General features: G+C 49.6%; 1 protein-coding gene across 1 annotated transcript in view; it reads right to left on the reverse strand.

Annotated features, from left to right (window-relative positions):
* Positions 1-1,370: 1,370 nt before the first annotated feature.
* Positions 1,371-20,893, reverse strand: part of Agap1 (ArfGAP with GTPase domain, ankyrin repeat and PH domain 1) — a 449,843-nt gene continuing 430,320 nt past the window's right edge. The window contains 2 exon segments of the mRNA XM_038339225.1: positions 1,371-3,459; positions 6,889-7,144. Of these exon segments, the coding sequence (XP_038195153.1) occupies positions 3,256-3,459; positions 6,889-7,144 (460 nt within the window). The 3' untranslated portion in view covers positions 1,371-3,255.

Consider the following 20,893-nt stretch of genomic DNA (forward strand, 5'->3'; position numbering starts at 1 on the left):
GAGGTACAAGGCTGGAGGAGAGAGCCTCACCTTCCGTTTGAGTGACAGTCGGGGGGCTGTAGGAGAGTAGTGCTCAGCTTCTCAGGAAAACAAGACAAAAAAAATTTGGAGGGGTTTTCTCAGCCGTGGGGAGTGCACAGGCCTGGGGAAGGGCATTAGGGGTTCAGCAGGGGTAGCCACAGGCTAGACTGCCCCCGGGACCGTTGATGGACAACTCACAGGCCAGTCTGTGCCGGCCCCAGCTGGCTACTTCTCAACAAGAGGAAATTCACCCTGAACACAACACAAAGGTTGCAGGGACTTGCTGTGGGCTCCTCACATCTGCCACTTCGGAGGCCCTGGATCCTGGTGGACGGGGGTCTCAGCTCTGACGCTGTGTTCCAAAATGAGAACTCACATGCTCTTTCCCCCTCCCCCTGCTTCTCTGGTCCACTGTACACTACCTTATTCTGACATGCTCCTTAAAAATGTGATTCGCATTCAATGAAGTGCCTAGTGTGGGAGAGCTTTACAGAAACCCCAGCTCCCTTCCCCATGACCCTGCTCCTGGTTTCACGCAGCCTTGGTGGTAGGCTTGAAAATGGGAAAAAGAAGGTTCTCACTGAGGGGAGGCCCTGGGTCTGAAGGTGAACTATAGGCACAGGTTAGGCCGCTTCTCTCCTTCGTCTGCAGAGAACCCTAGAGGCTCTACTGCCACCGTTCTACCTGTGATCAGAACTCAGGCTTGGGAAAGGGGGCTGCCCCTTGGACAGTTCAGCACAGCTAAAACTGGCAGGGGAGGGGCCGTGTGTTCTGAGGAAGACCTGACGATGTCAGAGTGACGGAGGGAGGGAGGGAGGAAGGGGGGGAGGGAGGGGGAGGGGCAACCAGAGCGAGCATTTGGACAGTGGAGGGTGATGTGAAGCAAGGAATCAATCGGGAAAATATCATATTATAAACATAATAATATGTACACACTCATATACACCCCGAAGAGAAGCCTCAGGAAGGACTCCATTTCCCTTCTGAAGCAGGCTCCCCTATGATAAAAGCACTCCTATAGTGGGGATTAACTACAATGAAATAATTTAAGACTCTCGTTTATACTCTATCTGTGTTCTCTATAGAAGTCTATGGTAAAGGCTACGTGGAGGCGAATGCAGATTGCAGGGTTGGGTGCTAATGCATTCTTCAAAAATAGGCAATGGCAGCTTGCTTTCTCTATTCACATTGAAAGAAACGACACAGTGATGAGGAGCAGGATGGAAAACCAAACGCAGGGCGTGTGGGACTGAGCTCAGGAGTCTCAGGCCTGTGGCTTTTGCACCTGTGACGTTTTTGGATCCTGGTCAGTCCCAGCCGCGCTGAGACTGGAGATCTCCACGAGACACTCACCCACATAGAAATGCTGTCTAAAGCTTTACTTTTGTTCCCGTCTACTTTAAATTTTTTTTTTTTAAAAAGTGAAAGAAGAGGAAAAACTCTTACAAAATATAGAGTTCAATATATGAGAGCAAGGAGCTTCTCCACAGGATGCCAGGTGGTGGCTCTGCCCAGTCTTCCAGTGTGATGGCCTTCTTCCTGCCACACTGCCACGAGGGCTCTCTGGCAAGGCTGCCCCTCATTTTTTTTTTTTAAAAAAACTAAATAGTGTCACAGTTTGGTGTTCTTGACCACTGTGCTGAAGGTGGCTGGTGTCTGATGCACCCTGTGGCCCACGATGACAAATCAGTCACATGTTAGAAACAGGCGGGATGGAGCACACAGAGTCTGCAGGCTCTTAGGAGCCAGCTGTGCCAGAATGGTGGGCAGCTGCTCCCAGGGTGCCGACAAGCACCCCTTCTTGCCACAGCCCCTTGCTTTTGGTTGGGAAGAGTGGCCTCGGCTCTCCATCCTGCCTTCGAGATGTGGACTCACAGGCTCCTTCCCGTCCCCCTTCGCTTTCTGGTTTTAATAAGCAAATCGTCCCACCATCTTGTTCTGATAAGCGCCTTTTAAAGAGCTGCGTACCACACTCATGGAAGTGCCTGCTGCTGGAAGCATTTCCCACGTACACTGGTCTGTAACCCTCTGATCTCAACTAGTTGCACATTATTGGTTCCCATCCAGCTCAACTTATAAATTAACAGAGGTGCCATTTGTCTGCACAAAAATCAATGCATATTTATGAACTTCTTTTATTCAAATAGATTTTCACACATCTTCTCTACGACAGAAACCTGGGTAACTCAGACCTTGTGGATTGGGAGTGACTGAGGCCAGATACATCCACTGTGGCCAAAGGACAGAAAATCTCTCTTAGAAAAAAAAACATAACATTTTATGTATTTACTTAGTTTTGGAGCATACTTGAAAAGCTATTTTCAGCTGGATTCATGATTTCTTTTTGAATTTCCCAGTTATTCTTATTTATTTATTTATTTATTTATTTATTTATTTATTTATTTTTATTTTCCATTTTGTTTTTGCACCAAGGAAGGAGATTGCAGTCAAATAATACCCAGGAACTGATTTCCTCTCTTTGGACTGAAAAATTAAACAGATACTAAATTATGACAGTGAATTTAGAAAGGAGGGCTCCACGGGCTGGAGAGACATGTCTGGGATAATATGATGCTTCTAAGCGCACAGCAATCACATCGTGGCAATCACCGGAGCGTGCCATGTAACTACCTCCTCGGCTAATACGCCTTCTTCCCGGTGATGACTAATCACGTCCTATTAAACAGCGGTAATGCTGGAGGAACTCGACTATACAAGTGTAATGAAGCCAGTATTCTCCCTGGACAGATTAGCTACAACTGATTTGACACCTACCATCATAGGGGCTTCAGACCTGACAAACTGTGCTGGCTTCTGATTTATGCCGTCACGCTCCCCAGAGAAGATGTGAAATCCAAGCCTCCTTTTGGTCGAGGAGAAATGTACTGATGTGCTTAACTGCCAGTTAGGGGAAGCTGCCCCTTCTCCTTGCTACCCCTCCCCCGGGTTCCAGGTCAGTGGACCAGGGGTCCCTCGTCATGTGCTATCCTCAAAGTCGGGAGGTTGTCAGTCCCTCCTGCATTGCTTCCGGAGTGTGGGAAAAGGGTTCGGTTCTGTGGCCTCCGTCCTCCTCTTCTCCCCTTGAGGATGTCCAGGTTTGGAGACTTCATGTGGGGTGTGTGAGTGGCAGGTGGGTGGAAGTGACCACCAGGAAGAGGGAGGGACTGAGGAACTCACATGCTGTGACTTCCGGAGCAGGCGGGCATGGGATCCCAGGTGCAGTGTTGGCTGAGCTCAGATGATGCTGGGCGCCCTCCCGCTACTGTTGTTCCTGCTGTTGTTCTTCCTGGACAGGTTGGGGGTAGCCATGAGCACAAAGCGCTCATCGGGGCAGCCATACTGTAGCAGCACGTCAATGCACTCCTGGCTGGAGGCCTGCCGGGCATAGGCCAGTGCTGTGTTCCCGTGGGCGTCTCGAGCCATGACGTCCACCCCGTACTGTAGAGGCAACAGAGAACGAGTTAGTGTCCGTGGGGATCTGAGGGCAGGCAGGGGTAGATCACACCGTCAGCTCCTACACGTGGACTGAGCTGCCGTGGAGACACCTGGGATCCAGAGGAACCGAAAACCGAATGTCCACATGCTGTTTAGATCAGGATCTGTATCTGCCCTGTTAGGGGAAGCACCCCACCCCTATTTATATCACACAAACAGGGCAAAGAGGGCTTTAATGTTGCCTTTCCAGTTGTATATACATGGGCAAGGCCAGAAGAATGGCTCACGGGGTAAGAGTCCTTGTCAAGACTGAGATCTGAGTTTGATCCACAGAACTTACATTGTAGAGAGAGAATCAACTTCTGCAAGCTACCCCCTGATCTCTGCAGGACTGCTGTGCCACATGTGTGTATATACACGTGTGTGTGTGTGTGTGCACGCATGCACACGCACACACTAAAGATAAATATTTTTAAAAAGTAACATTTAGAAAGATCTCAGAGGCATCTCAGTTTCATTACAGGAAACACATAAGAGACATGTGAGCACAAGAGAGGAAAATTATTGCCAAGAGTTTGTTATTTCTTTATGTGTGCTTCCTGTTCTTTAGTACTGGAGGTGGGGTCCAGGGCTTGGCGCATGCTAACTGAGAATATACCACTAAGCTATACTCTCAGTGCTTTCTAATCATTTGTGCTTTTTTCTCTTATTGAGCTGGACTTTGCTCATCTTCCTACACTATCAAAACTTCCTCCAAAGCGTGACTCCTAATAGCTACGTAACACTGAAATATACACGAGCCCAATCCAGTTACTCCGTCCTGGGCTATAGCACATTTTGTTAAAGCTGTCCCTGGCAGAGCTGGTGAGGAGAGGTTTATCTTTGCCGAGGCTTTCTCAGTAGCTCAGGGAAGCCCTGAAGATTAGCCTAGCTAGTTCACTTAGCCATGTAGTCTACGAAACTGCACGGAGACTTAAGAGCGCAGCTCAGCGCGGCAGTCTTGCCTAGCGTTCACAGAGCTGTGGGTTCTGTCCCCAGTCTGCAAAAATAAAGTAACGGGCTGCAGAGATGGCGCGATGGTTAAGAGTCACCATAGGGGACCTGAGTTGAATTCCTGGTACCCATGTTGGGTGCTTCACACCTGTCTGTAACTCAAGCTCCAGGGAATCTGGTACCCATTTTTAGCCCTTATAGGTGCCTGGACACACCTAAAAATAAAAAAAAGTCATTGCTGAAGGGATGGTTCAGCAGTTAAGTGCATCTACTGCTATTCCGGAGGATGTGAATTTGGATCCTAGCACCCAGACTCGATGGCTCACTTCCATCTGTAACTGCAGCTCCAGGGAATTTGACACCCATTTCTGGCCCTCAGGGGCACTGGCAGATACCTACGTATATATATATATGTGAATTAAAATAAGTAAACAAATAAATCTTTAAAAAGTTAAAAAGCAACAACTCATAAACATAGCTCACACGCACACACAAACTTAAGTTTTCTGCTCATGATAAGGGTAGGTTCACATATGTTCAAGTAAATCAGTGTATGGCGGGGTTTCTGACACACAGGAACATGTAACACTGCAATCAAGAGCTGGACAACGTGAGGAGGGCATGTGTGCAGGTGGGCTATGTCCCCCAAATTACCAAGCTTAAGTCCTAAAAGAGCCGCCAGTACTTTAGACTGGGGCTCCATCTGCTGAGCTGAAGACGAGACACCAGGATGCATGCTTACACAAGAGACCAGCCACATGGGGCCACAGCAAGGTCCTAGTTGCTAGCGGAGGAGCAAAGCCTTGTGGGAAAGGAGCCCTTGGGGTGTTCTCAAGTCTGTCTGTAGCTTCCAGGGCTGCGACAGCACAGTATCTGTGCTCTGCAGTTTTGCTACCACAGTGCAAGCACACCAAACACAGCTGCCATTTAATGAGCAGCACGGGCGAGGACGAATACCCAATTACCCTGACTTAGAACCCGCATCTTCTCATTCTCCCATTGTACTCCAAAATGTGGATTAAAAACAGGAAGAAACCGGGGTAAGATATCTTAGTCAGTAAAATAGCTAATCTCACAATTTAGAGCGCTTGAGCACGATCCCTTAAACTATATTGAAAACAAAAATCTGAGCATGGTGGTGCAAGCTTGTGATCCCGGTCCCTGGGGAGGTGAAGCAGTGGATCCTGGGGCATGCTGGCCAGCCCTGTCTACTTGGCCAGGTTAGGGCGATGAGACAGAGAACCTTGACAATCTTTGAATCCCTGGTTAATGGGACTCTGTCGCCGCCAATGTAACAAACCATCAAACCCAATTAATAAAGCCAGATTTAATCCGAGCAAAGCACTCCTGGGTTTGGGGAGCATGTTAGAGGTATCCCATGGCAAATGTGGCTACCAGGTCTTAAGCAGCCTTAGGCGTGGGCTTGAGCAGCCCCGGGGAGGGGCTGACTTTTGGTGGGCTTTCTCTGGAGTAGAGTTTGAAGAGGGCAGCTCTAGGGAAGGGGCCACCACTTGGCGCTCTGAAGGTGGGGTTTGGAGAGGCAGCTCCAGGGGAGATGCTGCTTGGGGCTCTGAGGGCAATTTCTGGAATGGGACTGAGTTGGATTCAAACCAGCCTGTCTCAACAAATGAACAGCAACAAGAAAACCTGAAGTGGATAATGCGTGAAGAACGAACACACACACACACACACACACACACACACACACACATTCGCTTTCAGCTGTGTTAGCTCTCCATCACCAGAGTGGAGGCAGAGGAGAGGCCCCAGGGTCTGAGTGGCAAATGTCCCTAAGAGGTGTTTAGGAAGCTGCCTGGGGTCATGGTACTACGGCATCTCAGCTCAGCACACACAGGCAGGACAGGCAGGGCCTCTCTCTACAACCATGTTACACAATTTCAGTTTCTTAAAAAGTTCAAATTCAAATTTAAGTGAATTAAAATTTTGTTTTTCCTGAGAAGAAAGTCATTAAAGCAGTACGAGAGAGGCTTGGTGACAGCTCCCACATATCAGACCTCGGTGCCTAGGGCCAGTACCTTCACTCTCTCATAACAGAGAGTAAAAATTCCAAGGTTTGGCAAGGTGCCGCCTAGAAGCCATTCAAGTTATTCATGCCCCTGCCCTGGCCTGCAAGACGATGACATTGAGAAACAAGTCTCGTATCTCTCTGCAGAATGCCTAACCTGAGGGGCCACCAGAAAGACACTTCAGAAATGAGCACTGAGCGAATGATCCAGTTTCATTTCCGCTCTGCACGCAGCTTCCCCTGCTGTTCCATGCCCTCCTGCAGGAAAGCCCAGATGAAAGGCTCCAATCCTATGAAGGTCAGCTCTCAGGCATGGCAGCCTTGTACAGGAAGGAGATGCCAGTAGCACAATTCTGATCCCACAGTGGCTCCCACCCTCTGCTGGGCAAATGGTAGGCACCCAAACTACCTACCCAGATTAGCAGCTGAGCCAGGACCACGTTGCCCTTGCGGCAGGCCAGGTGCAATGCTGTGCGTCCATCTCCTTCCCCACAGGTCTCATTCACCTCATCCCGGGACCCATGTGCCAGGAGCAGGATGACGGTCCGCAGGTCTTCCTCGGCGGTGGCACGCAGCAGTTGCTGGCCCAAGGAGAACTCTGTACATGGCAGTGGGGCCAGGAAGAGTTTCTGTTCATACTTGGCCCGGATCCATCGTTCCTTTTCTTCCCTACAAGAATCAGCAGATAGGCACACTCAGGATTGGGCATTGGAACAGAGAAGCTGGAACCCCTGCTCTGGCAGCCACCATGATTAGGAGGCCCGGGAAGGGAACAGGAAAGTCTCCTTTTGGGATAAAACCCCCTTGGGGAAAGCTCTATTCATGGTTTCTAGAAGTGGTATCCTTGCTGCCTACAGTGGTCCCTACAGCTCCAGAGGTTCCAGAGTCAGAACCTCTGAGATGAAAGAACAGCCTGCCCACTGCTCATGGCCTGGGGGCCTGCATCAGTGCAAAGCAAACAGAGGCTCCACAGCTCAAAGGATTGGGCTTTCTTTGAGCAAGGAAGAGGACTTTCCTACCCTCAGCAAGACTTGCTTATACTGACCTAAAAGAAAGGTGAGCTGTCCCTATGCTCTAGGGTTTACAAGTGACCAGAGACAGAGGTGGGGCAGCAGAGGTGTCATCTGAGGGGACTGGTGTTCTCTGCTCTTAACTCACCCACACCCCCAGATGGGGACATGTTTGAGTCCCCAAGGGTCTTCTGCTCCTCAGATGAAGGAAACACTGAAGGTTCACACAGGAATCTGTCATGTCTTTGGAGACTTGTGGAAGGCTTAAGGGGAGGGGGCAGAATGCTGATTTCTGGGGAAAAGTGTTCCAGGGCCCAACCTCAGGGAGAAAAGGTGGACAGCCTCTAAGGCTGGAGCAAAGCTAGGGACAGAGGGCAGGTGAAACTGGAAGGCTCTGCAGTGTGGCAAGCAATGACGATGTGATGGGCACCATGGTGCCTGGTCCCCAGCCTCCAGCACAGTCGGGGTCTCGGAGGTTCAGGGAGAGGGCTCCCGCTCCCAGAGTCTATCGTTTGGGGAGCACTGCAGAGCTGAGGGGGAAAGGAGGAAAGAAAACCTCCTAGGAGGCAGTGTTTATATTGATCAAGGCAAGCTTGTTGGGTATGGTGGTGCACGCCTTTCATCTCAGCACTTGGGAGGCAGAGGCAGATGGGTCTGTGAGTTCCAGGCCAGCCATGGGTACACAGTGAGAGGCTCCGGTGAGCTGCCTTTATGCTCTGGGATAGCAAGGTTAGACATTGCTGGCTTCTCCAAAACAAAACAACAGAGAGGAAGGATGAAACATTGAACTCCACAGTCCTCCTGACTGAACTCATTGCTAGGAAAAGGCGCGGTGTATGTGCGCATCTGTGTGTGTGTGTGTGTGTGTGTGTGTTTAAAGAAGATCTACTATTTCATGAGTAGCCTTTAGAATTTTCCCGTGTTGTGTTCCTGAGGACCGAGCTGGGCTTTTTCAGGAGGATGATGAAGAGAGCAAGCAAACCCCACACACAGAGACTAATTATCTCAGATTCAGTAAGATACTGACTCACAATGACTCCTAAAACCAGAGCCTCTCCCTGCAATAATCAGAGCACACACAGCTAGCAGCCGCATGAAGGAATCAAGGGCAGTCCCCCAACCCTCCAGAAAGAAAACTCATTACATTTCTGCTTCGGAGGCCCAGCAGAAAGGCCTCGTTTACACCTCTGCACAGTGTTTACATTGCGCCTGGTGACCCAGTGTCAGGTTAGCCCTAATCTGTTTTTAAATACTTAGGCAAACAGATTCTTCCAGGAGTAAATCTGGATTAGTTTTGCTTCACTTCCTGGTACATGTGAGTGACCCCCAAGTGACCCCTGACTCTTCATTCAGAGATTTCCAGGACAAACACTTGGCTTCAGCTGAGATAAACTGGCTCCCAGAACTTCAGCAAAGCCCTTACACACACCCTTTACTTAGATAGAAAGGTGCGGGACATCCAGGAAATGCAAGACCTAAACCCCAGTGGTCCTGAGTCTATTTTAAGAGCTTGTTTATAATATGTTACACGTTTGTTGATGTAGTTCATAAATCAGAAAGGAGAAAGAGCAAGACGTGAATTAAATGAGAAGGGCTAATGGTGTAGGAGACGTCCAGACCTCCAATTTCCAATCTGCTAACTCTCATTTTTGGGTAGGCATTAAAATCAGACTGTCTTATTCTGCTCCAGTTGGTTTTAAAAGTCATTGCCAGATCATTCAGGGGTAACGGGGGAACTTCACATCAGAACTCTGGTCTTAACTGCAATGATTAAAATTTCATTTTAATATTCAAATACCCAGCCAAAGACCGAGCACAGATCCCTGCCTCCACCAAGGACAAGCCCTAGACCTGCTCGTGGTGTAGCTTTTAGCACTGGATGGAAATGGCTCTTTACTGGATTTTCGTACACCTTTAAGACATAGAACCCTGCAATGCCGACTGCTGGGTCCTCTGGCCTTCAAGCTCACTAGATCTTAATGGCTGCATCAGATCTCACCTTTTAAAGCTGAAATCCTTTTTCTATAGAAATAGAGCCTGGTCCAGGGCAATGGAGGTTTATGAGTATGAATTCAGTTGTCCCATCAACTCCCAAGTTCTCTCTGCTGCCCAGAATCTGTTTTTTTTTTTTTTTTTGTGACCACTGCCTACCCTAACAAGTGCACCCTAACAAGTGCACCCCAACATGTGACTTGGTGGGCTTTTCCCAATGGCTGAGGGAAAAGGGACCCCCATTGATGCTGTGCTGTGAGGCTGTGTTCTCTCCTTCCTGGAGATCTCAGGGTCTGAGCACTCGCTCCTCTTCTCACGTTCCCCTCCTCAGACACTTGTTTTGCCATCTCTAAAATGGGCCCGGTGACGACACTTAGTGAAGTCAAGACTGTCCAGATCTAAGACCACCTATGTGGCTTCCACAGTAGCCCTTTCATGGCAGCAAACCTATCTCTAACCACTCAGGGTGAATTATGGTCAGGCACGTAGCATGGACCAGGGTGGTGTCACGTGATGGGCAAGCAAAGATGCCTGTGGTGTGTTGGGGGTTTCTAATCTGTGGCTGCCTGTGCCCCAGAACTCATCATTCTGAGCAGCTTTTATCTAGGGGTTTGGTGAGTCCCTTGAAGGTATGGAGGCCCCAGACATCCAGGGCAAAGGGTCTTTGCTAATTCAAAAGATCCCATGGTTGTCAGTGTGGCTGGAGCTAAGTTTAGGGTGTGTGTACGCACAGGTCTGAGAAGCCTAAGGTTCTTTGTTGTCATGGGACAAACTGGTTGACTCCAAGTTCACATGTGTGGCTTCATTTGGAGACAAGGTCTTTCGGGAGTAGATAAGGTTAAATGTGGCCCTTGAGGAGGATCTGCAAGCTCACTATGGCTGGTGTTCATGCGCAGCAGAAGGGCCATGCAAGCCAGGAAGAGAGACCTTCCTAGACAACAGTCCTATCCACCATGCACCATGCATTTCCAGCCCCTGCATCCTGCATACCGTCTTCTGCTATGATGGCTTAGCCATCCTTCTCCACAGCTCTCACAGTGAGAGGAGACACTCTGATAACAGTTTTGGTTCCATTCTGTCAGCATCGCCACCCTAGGAAACCACAGTGCCAAGGCACAGCAACTCCAATTGTTATGCTCGGGTCCCTTGGCCATGCGCTTCATTGTCCCCAAGGAAGGCCAGTTCAAGAGCAGCGGAGCTGGCAGTAGATCACCTCTCCTCATTCCAATGCCCTGGAGGACCACTGCTCACAGCCTCTGTTAGCTAATGAGCTAAAAAATGAATTATTAGCACGGCTGCCATCAGCAGGGAGGAGGGGCTAGCTCCTCATCAGGTCTTGGTGCTGACACACCTTTAAATAAATCAACTGCAGAGAGGGAGGGGGTAGCAGTATGTCAGAAGACAGACACTGACCCCATCCCAAAAAACACAAAGAACAGACGTTTTCAGGAGATATAGGGAGTGGCCCTCTGCCTCCTCCTGGTGTTTAAGCCAAAGGCTATCACTGACCAGACACCAGCCTTGGGTTTAGGGAATAGGTAGGACTAGGTGGCAGAGCTAGAGGCCCTGCAGGTGTCTCAGTGTCTACTGGGCTCAGCCAAAGATGCTATGATGCTATAGTTTGATGGATGAGCACCGCCATTTCTGACCTTAATGAGTGGTGACCTGGCTGAGTGCCCAGGTGCCTGCACAGAAACAGCTGCCTAGTGTCCTGGCTAGTTTTATGACAACTTGACAAGCTAGAGCCCTCAGAGTGGGAGCCTCATGAGGACACGCCTCCATAAGAGCGGCTGCTGCACGTAAGCCTGTGGGGTATTTCTTTAACCAGTGATTGATACCAAGTGGGAAGGGGCTAAGCAAATGTGGGTGAAGCCACCCCTGGGCTAGTGGTTCTGGGTTCTACAAGAAAGTAGCTGAGCAAGCCATGGGAAGCAAGCCAGGGAGCAGCAGTGCTCCATGGCCCCTGCATCAGCTCCTGTCTCCGGGTTCCAGCTCTGTTTGAATTCTTGCCATAGCTTCCTTCAATGAAGAACTACATGTGGAAGTTTAAGTCAAACACTGCTCCCCCTCAAGTTGCTTTGGTCATGTTGTTTCGTCCCTAACTAATACACCTGGGTCATGTCTCACAGTCAGTCAGACCGGCAGTTGGTAACATGGAATGCCAAGGGATTCCCCAAACGAGAAAGTGGTGAGTGGGGCGCGTGGGAGGGAATAAGACTGACTTCATGAGCCGGGCGGTGGTGGCGCACGCCTTTAATCCCAGCACTTGGGAAGCAGAGGCAGGTGGAGTTCTGTGAGTCTACAAGAACTAGTTTCAGGACAGGTTCCAAAGCTACAGAGAAACCCTGTCTCGAAAAATCAAGACTGACTTCATGGACCACAGCCTTCTGTGAGTAGAGGGCAGAGAAAGGTCACACAGATGCAGGACCACTGACCCCGTGGCACCAGACTTGAGGTGAAATTCATCAGCTCTCAGGATGGGGACTGAGACAGACAGCATCACTGCCACGTAGGAGGGAAAATGTGAAGTTAGAGTGTGCAAAAGACTTAACCACTTCTGTGGAGACCTGGGCCAGAGCTCTTCACTGCGTGCAGGCTGCACTGTGGTCCATAACAGACCTTTGGGTGCTCTATGCTGGACTCTTGGGTCTAGTCTTTGTGTGGGTCCCCTACTGTGTGCAGGCTGCACTGCGCTCTATGCCGGACTCTTGGGTCTAGTCTTTGTGAGTTCCCTGTGTTTAGTGCTGGCAGACCCCAGCAGGAGCATTCACAGCAAGGCTTGTCATCAGGGCACAGCAGCCAAGGGACAACACTATGGATGGCTAGGATGGCAATGACTGGGACTTGTCTGTCCTCAAGTGACTCAAGATGTGTCCTGGGATGCAGGCACGCCCCACATTTCCAGCTGCCCAACACTGGCATCTAGGTTTGGTGTCCTCCTCAGCAAGTGGAAGCTTGGCAGCAGCCAGCTCCCTCATATGAGCTCATGAGGTCACTGCCACAATACTTTGTGACTGGTATACTCTGCGAGTAAGTGCCTCCCACCCCGAACTCGTTTGTTGAAGTCACAAGCCCCAAGATAATGGTCTTATGAGCTGGGTTTTTGGGGAGATGATTAAGTCGGAAGGCAGATTGGTGTCTTATGTAAGATGCCCCAATGAGCTGGCTTGCTCCTTTCACAGTATGAGGACACAGAACTGAATGTCACCTGTGGGCAGATGCTGCACCCTCGCCAGACATCCAATCTGTTGGCACCTTGATCCTGAAATTCTCAACCTCTAACCCTTAGCAGTACATTTCTAATGCTCTACCAACTGTTCTGTCTAGCTTGGGGTGTAGTTTAACAGCTAGAATGTGGGAGATCCTGGGTCCTGTCCCCAGTTCCCACACTCCCTTCCCAAACAAATTCCTCAGCCTAAGGTTATTTGTTACAACCATCCACTAAGGCTTAAGCCCTCTGTAGCATCTCTTCTTTTATTTATAGCTGAATGAGCCACGTGCATAGACGGATGCTGGATGCTGGAACCAGACGACTCAGGGCCAGGTGGGGTGGAATGTTAGGCAGCCCAGGCAGAGGATCGGGAGGCCTCCAGCTGGCCCCCATTGAGGACACCACAGATCTAGAGCCTCTGCCACTGCAGAGGATGCACTGACAAGCTGCTCAGCCCCACCCCCAACTTTCTTCCTTACTGAAATTGTTTCCACAATCATTAAGAACAACAATTTTCAGAAAAGGTACAAAGAGAAAGGAGACTACAGTTGTGGGGACCAAAATCCTATGAGTGCCCCGCCATCTTGCTTGTGACCAGGCAAGGAGTGTCATTGGAGCACCGGCAAATCCTCAACCCCAGAGAATAGAAAAGTGTAGGGTGGGACCCTGGGGTGGGTAAGGGGGAGGTCTGGGAGAGGAAGAGGTCAGACTGTGCATGGGGCACCTTTCTTAGAGAAGGGGTCCTTTCTGTCTTTTGTTTTTATGAGACAGAGCTTCATGGAGCCTAAGCCAGCCCTGAGCTCACCACACACCTTGACCTCCTGAGGGCTGGCATTACTGGTGTGCACCGTCAGGTTTCCTTTATGCAGTGCTGGGGAGTGAACCCAGCATTGCATCTGCGAGACAAACAACTGAGTTCCACCCGGGGCCTGAGTCTTACCCCTCTCCATTCCTGCTGCCCAGATGCTCCCTCTTCTCCTCCTACCGCAAAGACAGAGTCCTGCTAACTGTCGCCAGCTGTGTTTTGGGTCTGGCGGGGAGGGCTCAGCACACTGCCAAGGGCTAAGAAGGTTAATGGGTTGATTCCCAGAAAGAAAAAGTTTTTCACGGAGCTTCTGACTGGCTTTCAGCACTGTCCTGTGGATGTCTAGGAGATGCGTCACTAAAACACAGACGTGGGGGTGGGTGGCCAGACAACCCTTGGTCCTCCCGGGAGCCTGCAGTCCTGGCTGGCGATCGTGTTTCTGGGCTGGGGTGATGAGCTGTCCCTCAGTGGTATGGTCCGCAGCCTTCAGACCTCACCAAGCCACTGGAGGCTCTGGAGCACCAAAGGCTTTTCCCAGAAGTTTACTCGCTGTGAAGCCTTCAGAGCTCACTCTTATTTGAACCTTCCCCCACGAATGGTAGAGGAGCAAGGAGTAATTCTGTGTGTGCACACGTCACTTATCACATCGCTCCTTCTGGAAACCTCTTTTCTTCCTAAAGCAAGCAAGGGGATTTTTCAGTAATGATTTTTATAGGTCATCCTGGAGGCATGAATGCCCTTGGGGTGGGGAGGTGAAACTGGAGGAGCCACACATGGTCCTGAACTGGTGACAGATGAGGAGAGGAAGGACAGAGAGGGAGAAGAGAAAAGAAAGGGCTAGCAGCAAGGAATTTGCAAAGTGCTTCCTGCCTCAAGCCAAACAGGAACTGGGAGAGGAGGCATGGAAGACAGGGCTGGAACAATATGTTTGGGGAAGAGGGGGGCTCCCTCCCTGCAGGGCAAGCCCAGGCCCAGGCTAGCTGAGCACCAACCCCTGCTCATATGCATGCCTTCTCCGGAGCTGCGTTGCTAAGGGGTCAGGCCACTGCACTGAGGATGGCTAACAAAGACCGATGGATATTTATTCCTTAATTACTGAAAGCTTTTAAGAAACTGGCCACTGTAAATCCCACATGCAGGGAGCGGGAGACAACAGACGAGAATTTATACTCATGGAGCAAAGACAAAATAAATATCTGGCCTGACTTCTGATCAATATTATGAGTGTTTTTTGCCAACCTGCAGGGTATTTTATGAGCATGGGGGAACAGAACAGGATCATTATTAATTAAATAAAGTCAACTGTATTAGGCTTATTACTTCTGCAAGTCACAGTTAACCATGGGGCCAGGTAGATCTACAGGCAGGTGCAGGTCCAGGCAGCGGAAGGTGCTAACTGCCTGTCCCAGCGTTCCTTATTGGAAGAGGCTATCAGTATTATACTGTTTGGTATAGCCCATGTTGCCCAGACGGTACCTGGGCAACAGCAGGATTTTCAGAAAGCTGAGTTTCCTCTCAGCCTGTGCTCTGGTCTAGATAAGGCTGGCACCTTGAGGCCTTCACAGTCATGCTGTCGTGAGTGCCAGGTCCCTCTCCACACTTGCTCCTTACTAACCTGCTGGAGCTGCTAGAACTTAATACTGGCAAAGGCCCAAAGGTGTCTCCAGGTCACGGCTCAGCAGACAGACAGACATTCCTGGAGTTTCCTTGTAAAGTTCCAGACCTAAGACCCTTCAGCACTAGCGACGGTGATTATCAGTATGTGTTTCAGCACTGGAAAGCAGACAGAGCGACAGCCTGTGCCCAGCACAGAAGCAGCAGCCCGTGCCCAGCATGCAGAGGGCTGGGGACCACAGGGTGGGTATGCTGCACCTTCCTTAGGTTCCACCTTGAAGCCCTAGCTCTGGAAATGCATGTTTTAGGAGGGGACATCGGGGAGTGGAAGGGTCAGGAAGGTGGTGCTATATAGTAGGGCACATCAGGGACAACCGGCCTCCCAGAGAGCGTACAGCAAGAAGCTGTGTATAAGCCGAGAACAGCCACATTCCCAAAGCAAGCCAGTAGCACCTTGAATCTGTCAGATTTCAGAAGCGCAAGGGATGGTTTTCGCAGTGTAAATCACCTGGTCCGGCAGCAGCAAGGGACAACGATAGGGGTGACGCCATCCCTGAGGCCACCTGCTGTCCTTGGTCAGCCCAGCCCTATCCTTTCGTCCCGACCTGGTTATATCTGTAAGACTGAAGTTAGTTCACGAACACTCGCATGCCTTGCTCTCAACATTTCAATCAGGGAGAGCCTGGATGTATGGGTCATGTCTGTTACCTCCATACTCCGGAAGCTGAGGCAGGAGGACTGCTGTGGGTTTGAGAAACGCCTGAGTTATACAGTGAATTCTAGGCGGAACATAAGCTGTCTGTTCTGTATGTCTCCAGACATACTGGCTCATTGTTGCTAGTTCCAAGGAAGGAAACCCCAGCCAGGATTGTAGAGTGAGACCTTCCCTCCCAAAATCGGAACAACAAAAATCAGGGAGTTACAATGTTTTCTGTCTCTCCAGTCCAAGGAACTGGTCACTCTGTGAATCTCACTGCTTTCCCTAGTGGTGGTCTTGGCGGAGGATGCTCTCCTGCTGGCTGTGGGCTGGGTAGGTCAGCCATGTCTTCTCCCATGGAGCCAGCAGAGTATATCTATCTGGATGCAAAGCTGAGCTGAGATTGCCTAGACCTTACCAGAGCAGCAAGCACAGGGTAACAGGCTGTACCTCCTGGCCGGTTCTGCATCTAACCAAGGCAATTCCATTGCTGTACATTAGGTTACGTCACTGAGTCCTATGTATTAAGTGGCTAAGTACTGCAGTTTCTGACAGGATTGTGACAGCGGGCCTCAGAGGCCTGTCTCCCTAGGGACCAGAGAAGGACTCGATGTCCATGAGTGTGAGAGGCAGATGCCCTGGGCACTGAATTATGGAGAACTACCCAGGAGGCTGTAGGAATGAGGTTTCTGTCCAGGTACTCAGCTTAGTTCCTCTCAGAGTCCTGACCCCAGGAGCTATGACTGACAGTCCTTTGGCAGACGGTCTCTGTTCTAAGTCAGTCCCAGGCACTGGATCCTGGAGCAGACAAGCAGATGAAGATCTTAAATTTCCTCAGTCCTGGGTTTGATTTCTCCCCGAGACTCTGTAGAGTGGTAACAGGTTCCTTTATTTGAAGAAATGGGAATACACATATCCACATAGTGAAAATGCAAAGAGTATGTATGGCGTGCGCTCCAGCAGGAAGCGGCAGACGAGAGCAGCAGGAAGAGGCAGACCCTGCCTCAGGTGACGTGGAGAGGCGCTGGACTAGGGGGACCAACAGGTGGCTGGGACACGCCACAGAATTTGGTGCTTGGGGGCAAAAGGGCAAAGTGAGTGATTGCTGTGGGTGACAGTTTTCCTTTTCCTGGGAGGCCATGGGGAGCCAGGAACAGGAAGTGACAGAGTTCCTGATTAGTGGTGAAGGAGAGGAACCCCCTCTGTAAAAATGGTACACAAGAGGCCACAGTGAGCATGGCTGTCCTTGGAGAGGCAAGTCCAGGCGGCCAGGCGTGGGAGCAGAAAACCCAGGGCTGGACTAGCAGGTGACAGTGGATGCAGGTGGGGGTGGGGGACGAGAACAATGAAGATGATGACGACAACACATGACACACCACGGGATGGGACATGAACACGGGACATGACACCCCAAAACACTAAGAAATCTAACTTCCAAGCAAATGACTTGAGACAATGCCACAGTGTTGGAGAAAGGAAAGCCTAAGTTTGTCCCAGAATCGGCTAAGATATAATGTCAACATTTCCCTCTCTTTTCTATCCCACCGTAAAATAACACAACAAAACACAGACATTTAAAGGACTCCAGCCCCGGTTCCACCTCTTTAAGCACAATTTCTCTAGGTGTCTCTCAGCCCCTGTATGTTTACACAGGGAGGCCTCTCAGCTAAGCTAGCCACATGCACTGTAGATGCGCCTGAGCCTTGACACTGGGAAGAAACGAAAGAACTGTCTGTTTTAAGAAACAAATCCAAGAAATCTGTGCCAGATAAGAGCGAGCCTGGGCAAGTGGAGCGAGGCAGATCTAGATTCCGTGTAATGTGGCATGAAACGCGGCTAGACCTCGGTGGCCCTCCCGGCTGCCTCGGTGGTGGAGTCCCCATCACAGTGAATTAAGTCTGCCATAACTGTGGCTGATGTGATGGGCTTTGGAACATACCGCATCATAAACAGATAAGGGAGGAGAAATGGCCCTTTTCCTCCACCCGGGATAATGTAAGATGGCTGCAATCCCTCCCCTGGTGTGCACCGCTGTCCTTTAAACACCACAGAGAGGGAAGCCCAAGACCCCTTCTTCAGGGATAGGCCAGGAACAAGAAGATCCACAAAGCACAGACTCCACCCACGACTTCTCAAAGTGGCCCTCCAAACAGGGATGGTCCCAGGTTGCTAAGAAGCAGCCCATTTAGTGAAGCCATGGGAAGTCCTGAGCAATTTTCTGCCATAAACTGCCAACTGCCTTTAAGAATATAATCCTCAGTAACACTATTTTTAAAAGGCCTAAGACTATTGATTTTGAACAATACAGTATCTTCTTAATGTAGCTTTTTTTTCTTTGAATCTAAGGGAGGGAGGAGATTCCATAGTGACAGCTACCAACCATAACAATAAGGACACAGGCTTTCCAGGAGGGGAGGCATTGAGACTATGCAAATGCCAAGACACTTAAAGGTAATTTGCATTGTAACTTTTTCCAAAGTAGGGAAACACAGAAAGTGCTGAGGACAAGAATAGGGTTAGTAGTCTGAGACCCGCTGGTTCCAGTGGGGACCACAGACGAGGTCCCTAGTGGGGAAGGGCAAGGGCAGCCTCTGAGCAGCCATTCCTGCTAGCCGAAGTAGGCTCCATTCCAAAGTAATGACAGTCAACATGTTCTGGAGACCAGATAATACTTTCTAGAGGAAACCTTACAAATGAACAACTGCCGGTTTTTGTCAACTAATGGACTGATGCTCCTAACACATGGGTCATGGCTGGGAAGACAGCTCAGGAGGTGGAGAACCTAAGTTTGGGTCCCCAGCACCTATGTAAAAGACCAGCAGTGTAGGCCCGTAATCCCAGCAATGGGGCGGCAGAGACGGGAGGATCCCTGAGGCTTGCTGGTCACATACGTGCATTCATGAATGCCTGCTCAAATCCACACATCCACTAGAGAAGATCTCGGAAGAGGGGCCACAGCAGCTCCTGGCCCCGGACACTGCGTGGCTGCAGAGCTGTGGCGGCACAGGGAAGCCCCGTGTCAGGCGAGCCATCCTCTGCTGTCAGGGCCAGAATTTCACAGTTACTGCTCAGGGGTCCCAGGAGGACTCCTGAAGTCCTGAACAGCTCAGCTGGTTGAGTACCAGCTGATGGTGGCAGAGTTGTGGCCAGTCGACTTAAAAATGGCAAAATTTAAACCAGAAGATGAAGACTTTGTAAGCGGATTCTGAACCCTCTCACCTCACCCTCTCCCCCTAACTGAGACATTCAATTGTTGGCTGCGGAGCTGGCCACAGCCTGTCTCTGGTCTGGAGCCCAGGGTCCATCTTCATTATAAACCTTTTTTTTTTTCTTTTCTTTTTTTTTTTTTGGTTTTTCGAGACAGGGTTTCTCTGCAGCTTTTTTAGAGCCTGTCCTGGAACTAGCTCTTGTAGACCAGGCTGGCCTCGAACTCACAGAGATATAAACCTTTTATAAAGGCTTCCAGAAAAACAAAACAACAACAAAAAGATTTCATTGAGACAGTTAATGCCAAAAATTCAAAATGTGGGGAAACAGTATGGCAGTTGTTTGAGTGATTAAAAACAGAATTACTATATGTCCCAGGAATGCCCCTTGCCCAGTAGGTACCTACAAGAACGGACATGAGGGGCTGGACCAGATCCATGGATGTCCAGGCCCACGGAAGCATTACTCACAGGAGCTACAGCGAGGACATAGCTTAAAGGTCCATTTTGAGGTGCACAGGTGAAGAAGATATACTGAATATATTCAATATATATAATGAATGTATTATACTGAATATATTCAATGGACTGCTACTTGTTGCTTCTGAAAAGGAAGGAGATTCGGACACGGACTACAATATGGATAAACTCTGAGGACAGTATGCTAAGGGAAATAAGCCAAACTTAAAGGATAAGGCTTTGGTTCTACATATAGAACCAAGGTCAGGAGTCAGGGTCACAGGAACAGACAGACGATAGGCTCCTGGTTGCCAGGGGATAGTTGGGAAGGGGCAGGGAGGGCGGAGCTTGTGTTAAACGATAGTTTTAGAGGTTGGAGAAATAGTTCAGCACTGACTGCTCTTCCAGAGGACTTGAGTTCAATTCCCAGCACCCATTAAGTCCAGTTCCGGGGTATCTAACACTCTCCTCTAGCCTCAGTGACCACCCAGCATGAGTATGGCTCATAGATATACACATGCAGGCCAAACATCCGTATACATGAAATAACGACAGAACAATAACGATGATGATGATGACAGTCCCTCACATGAAAGGTGCCTATGGCTGAATATGGCGTATAGCTAGAACTTACTGCCAAAAATGTGAACTTCAAAACAATTAAGACGGTAAATTTTTGATTATGTGTATTTATATTACAGTCCTCCCCCCAAGACAGTCTCACAGCCTAGGCTGACCTTGGACTTCTTCTATAGCCAAGGATGACCTTGAACTTCTCATCCTCCTGCCTCCACTTCCTAAGCACTAACATTACATGTGCCACAATGTTCATTTTATATGCTTCTAGAGACTGGACCCATGGCTTCAGGAATGCTAGGCAAAGGCTATCAACTGAGCCATCCCTTGATGTTTGTGGTTTGAGGGACTGTCTGAAGATGTTTTTCTATTGCTGTGACGAAACACCATGACCCAGGGGACTTACAAAAGCAAGCTTTTAATTGGGCTTGCAGTTTCAGAGGCTCAGAGTCCAAGACAGAGCAAAGGCATGGCAGTGGGAACAGCTGAGAATATATACTTTATCACAAACAGGAAGGAGAGAGAACTAACTGGAGATGGTGGAGGTCTTTTCAACTTCAAAGCCTGCCCCTCAGGGACATACCTCTTCCAAGGCTACACCTCCTAATCCTTCTCGAACATTTCCACCAACTGGGAACCAAGTATTCAAACATATGCACCTATGGAGCCATTCCCATTTAAACTTCCACAATTATTTTGAGTGGGGCTGTCATGAAGTTTATGCATTATTTTTTGTGTCAAGTTTTTATTTTTCTGGGGCTGGAGAGATGGCTCAGTGGTTAAGAGCATTGCCTACTCTACCAAAGGTCCTGATTTCAATTCCCGGCAACCACATGGTGGCTCACAAC

The sequence above is a fragment of the Arvicola amphibius genome, chromosome 8 (assembly GCF_903992535.2).
Source record: "Arvicola amphibius chromosome 8, mArvAmp1.2, whole genome shotgun sequence".
Lineage (NCBI taxonomy): Eukaryota > Metazoa > Chordata > Mammalia > Rodentia > Cricetidae > Arvicola > Arvicola amphibius.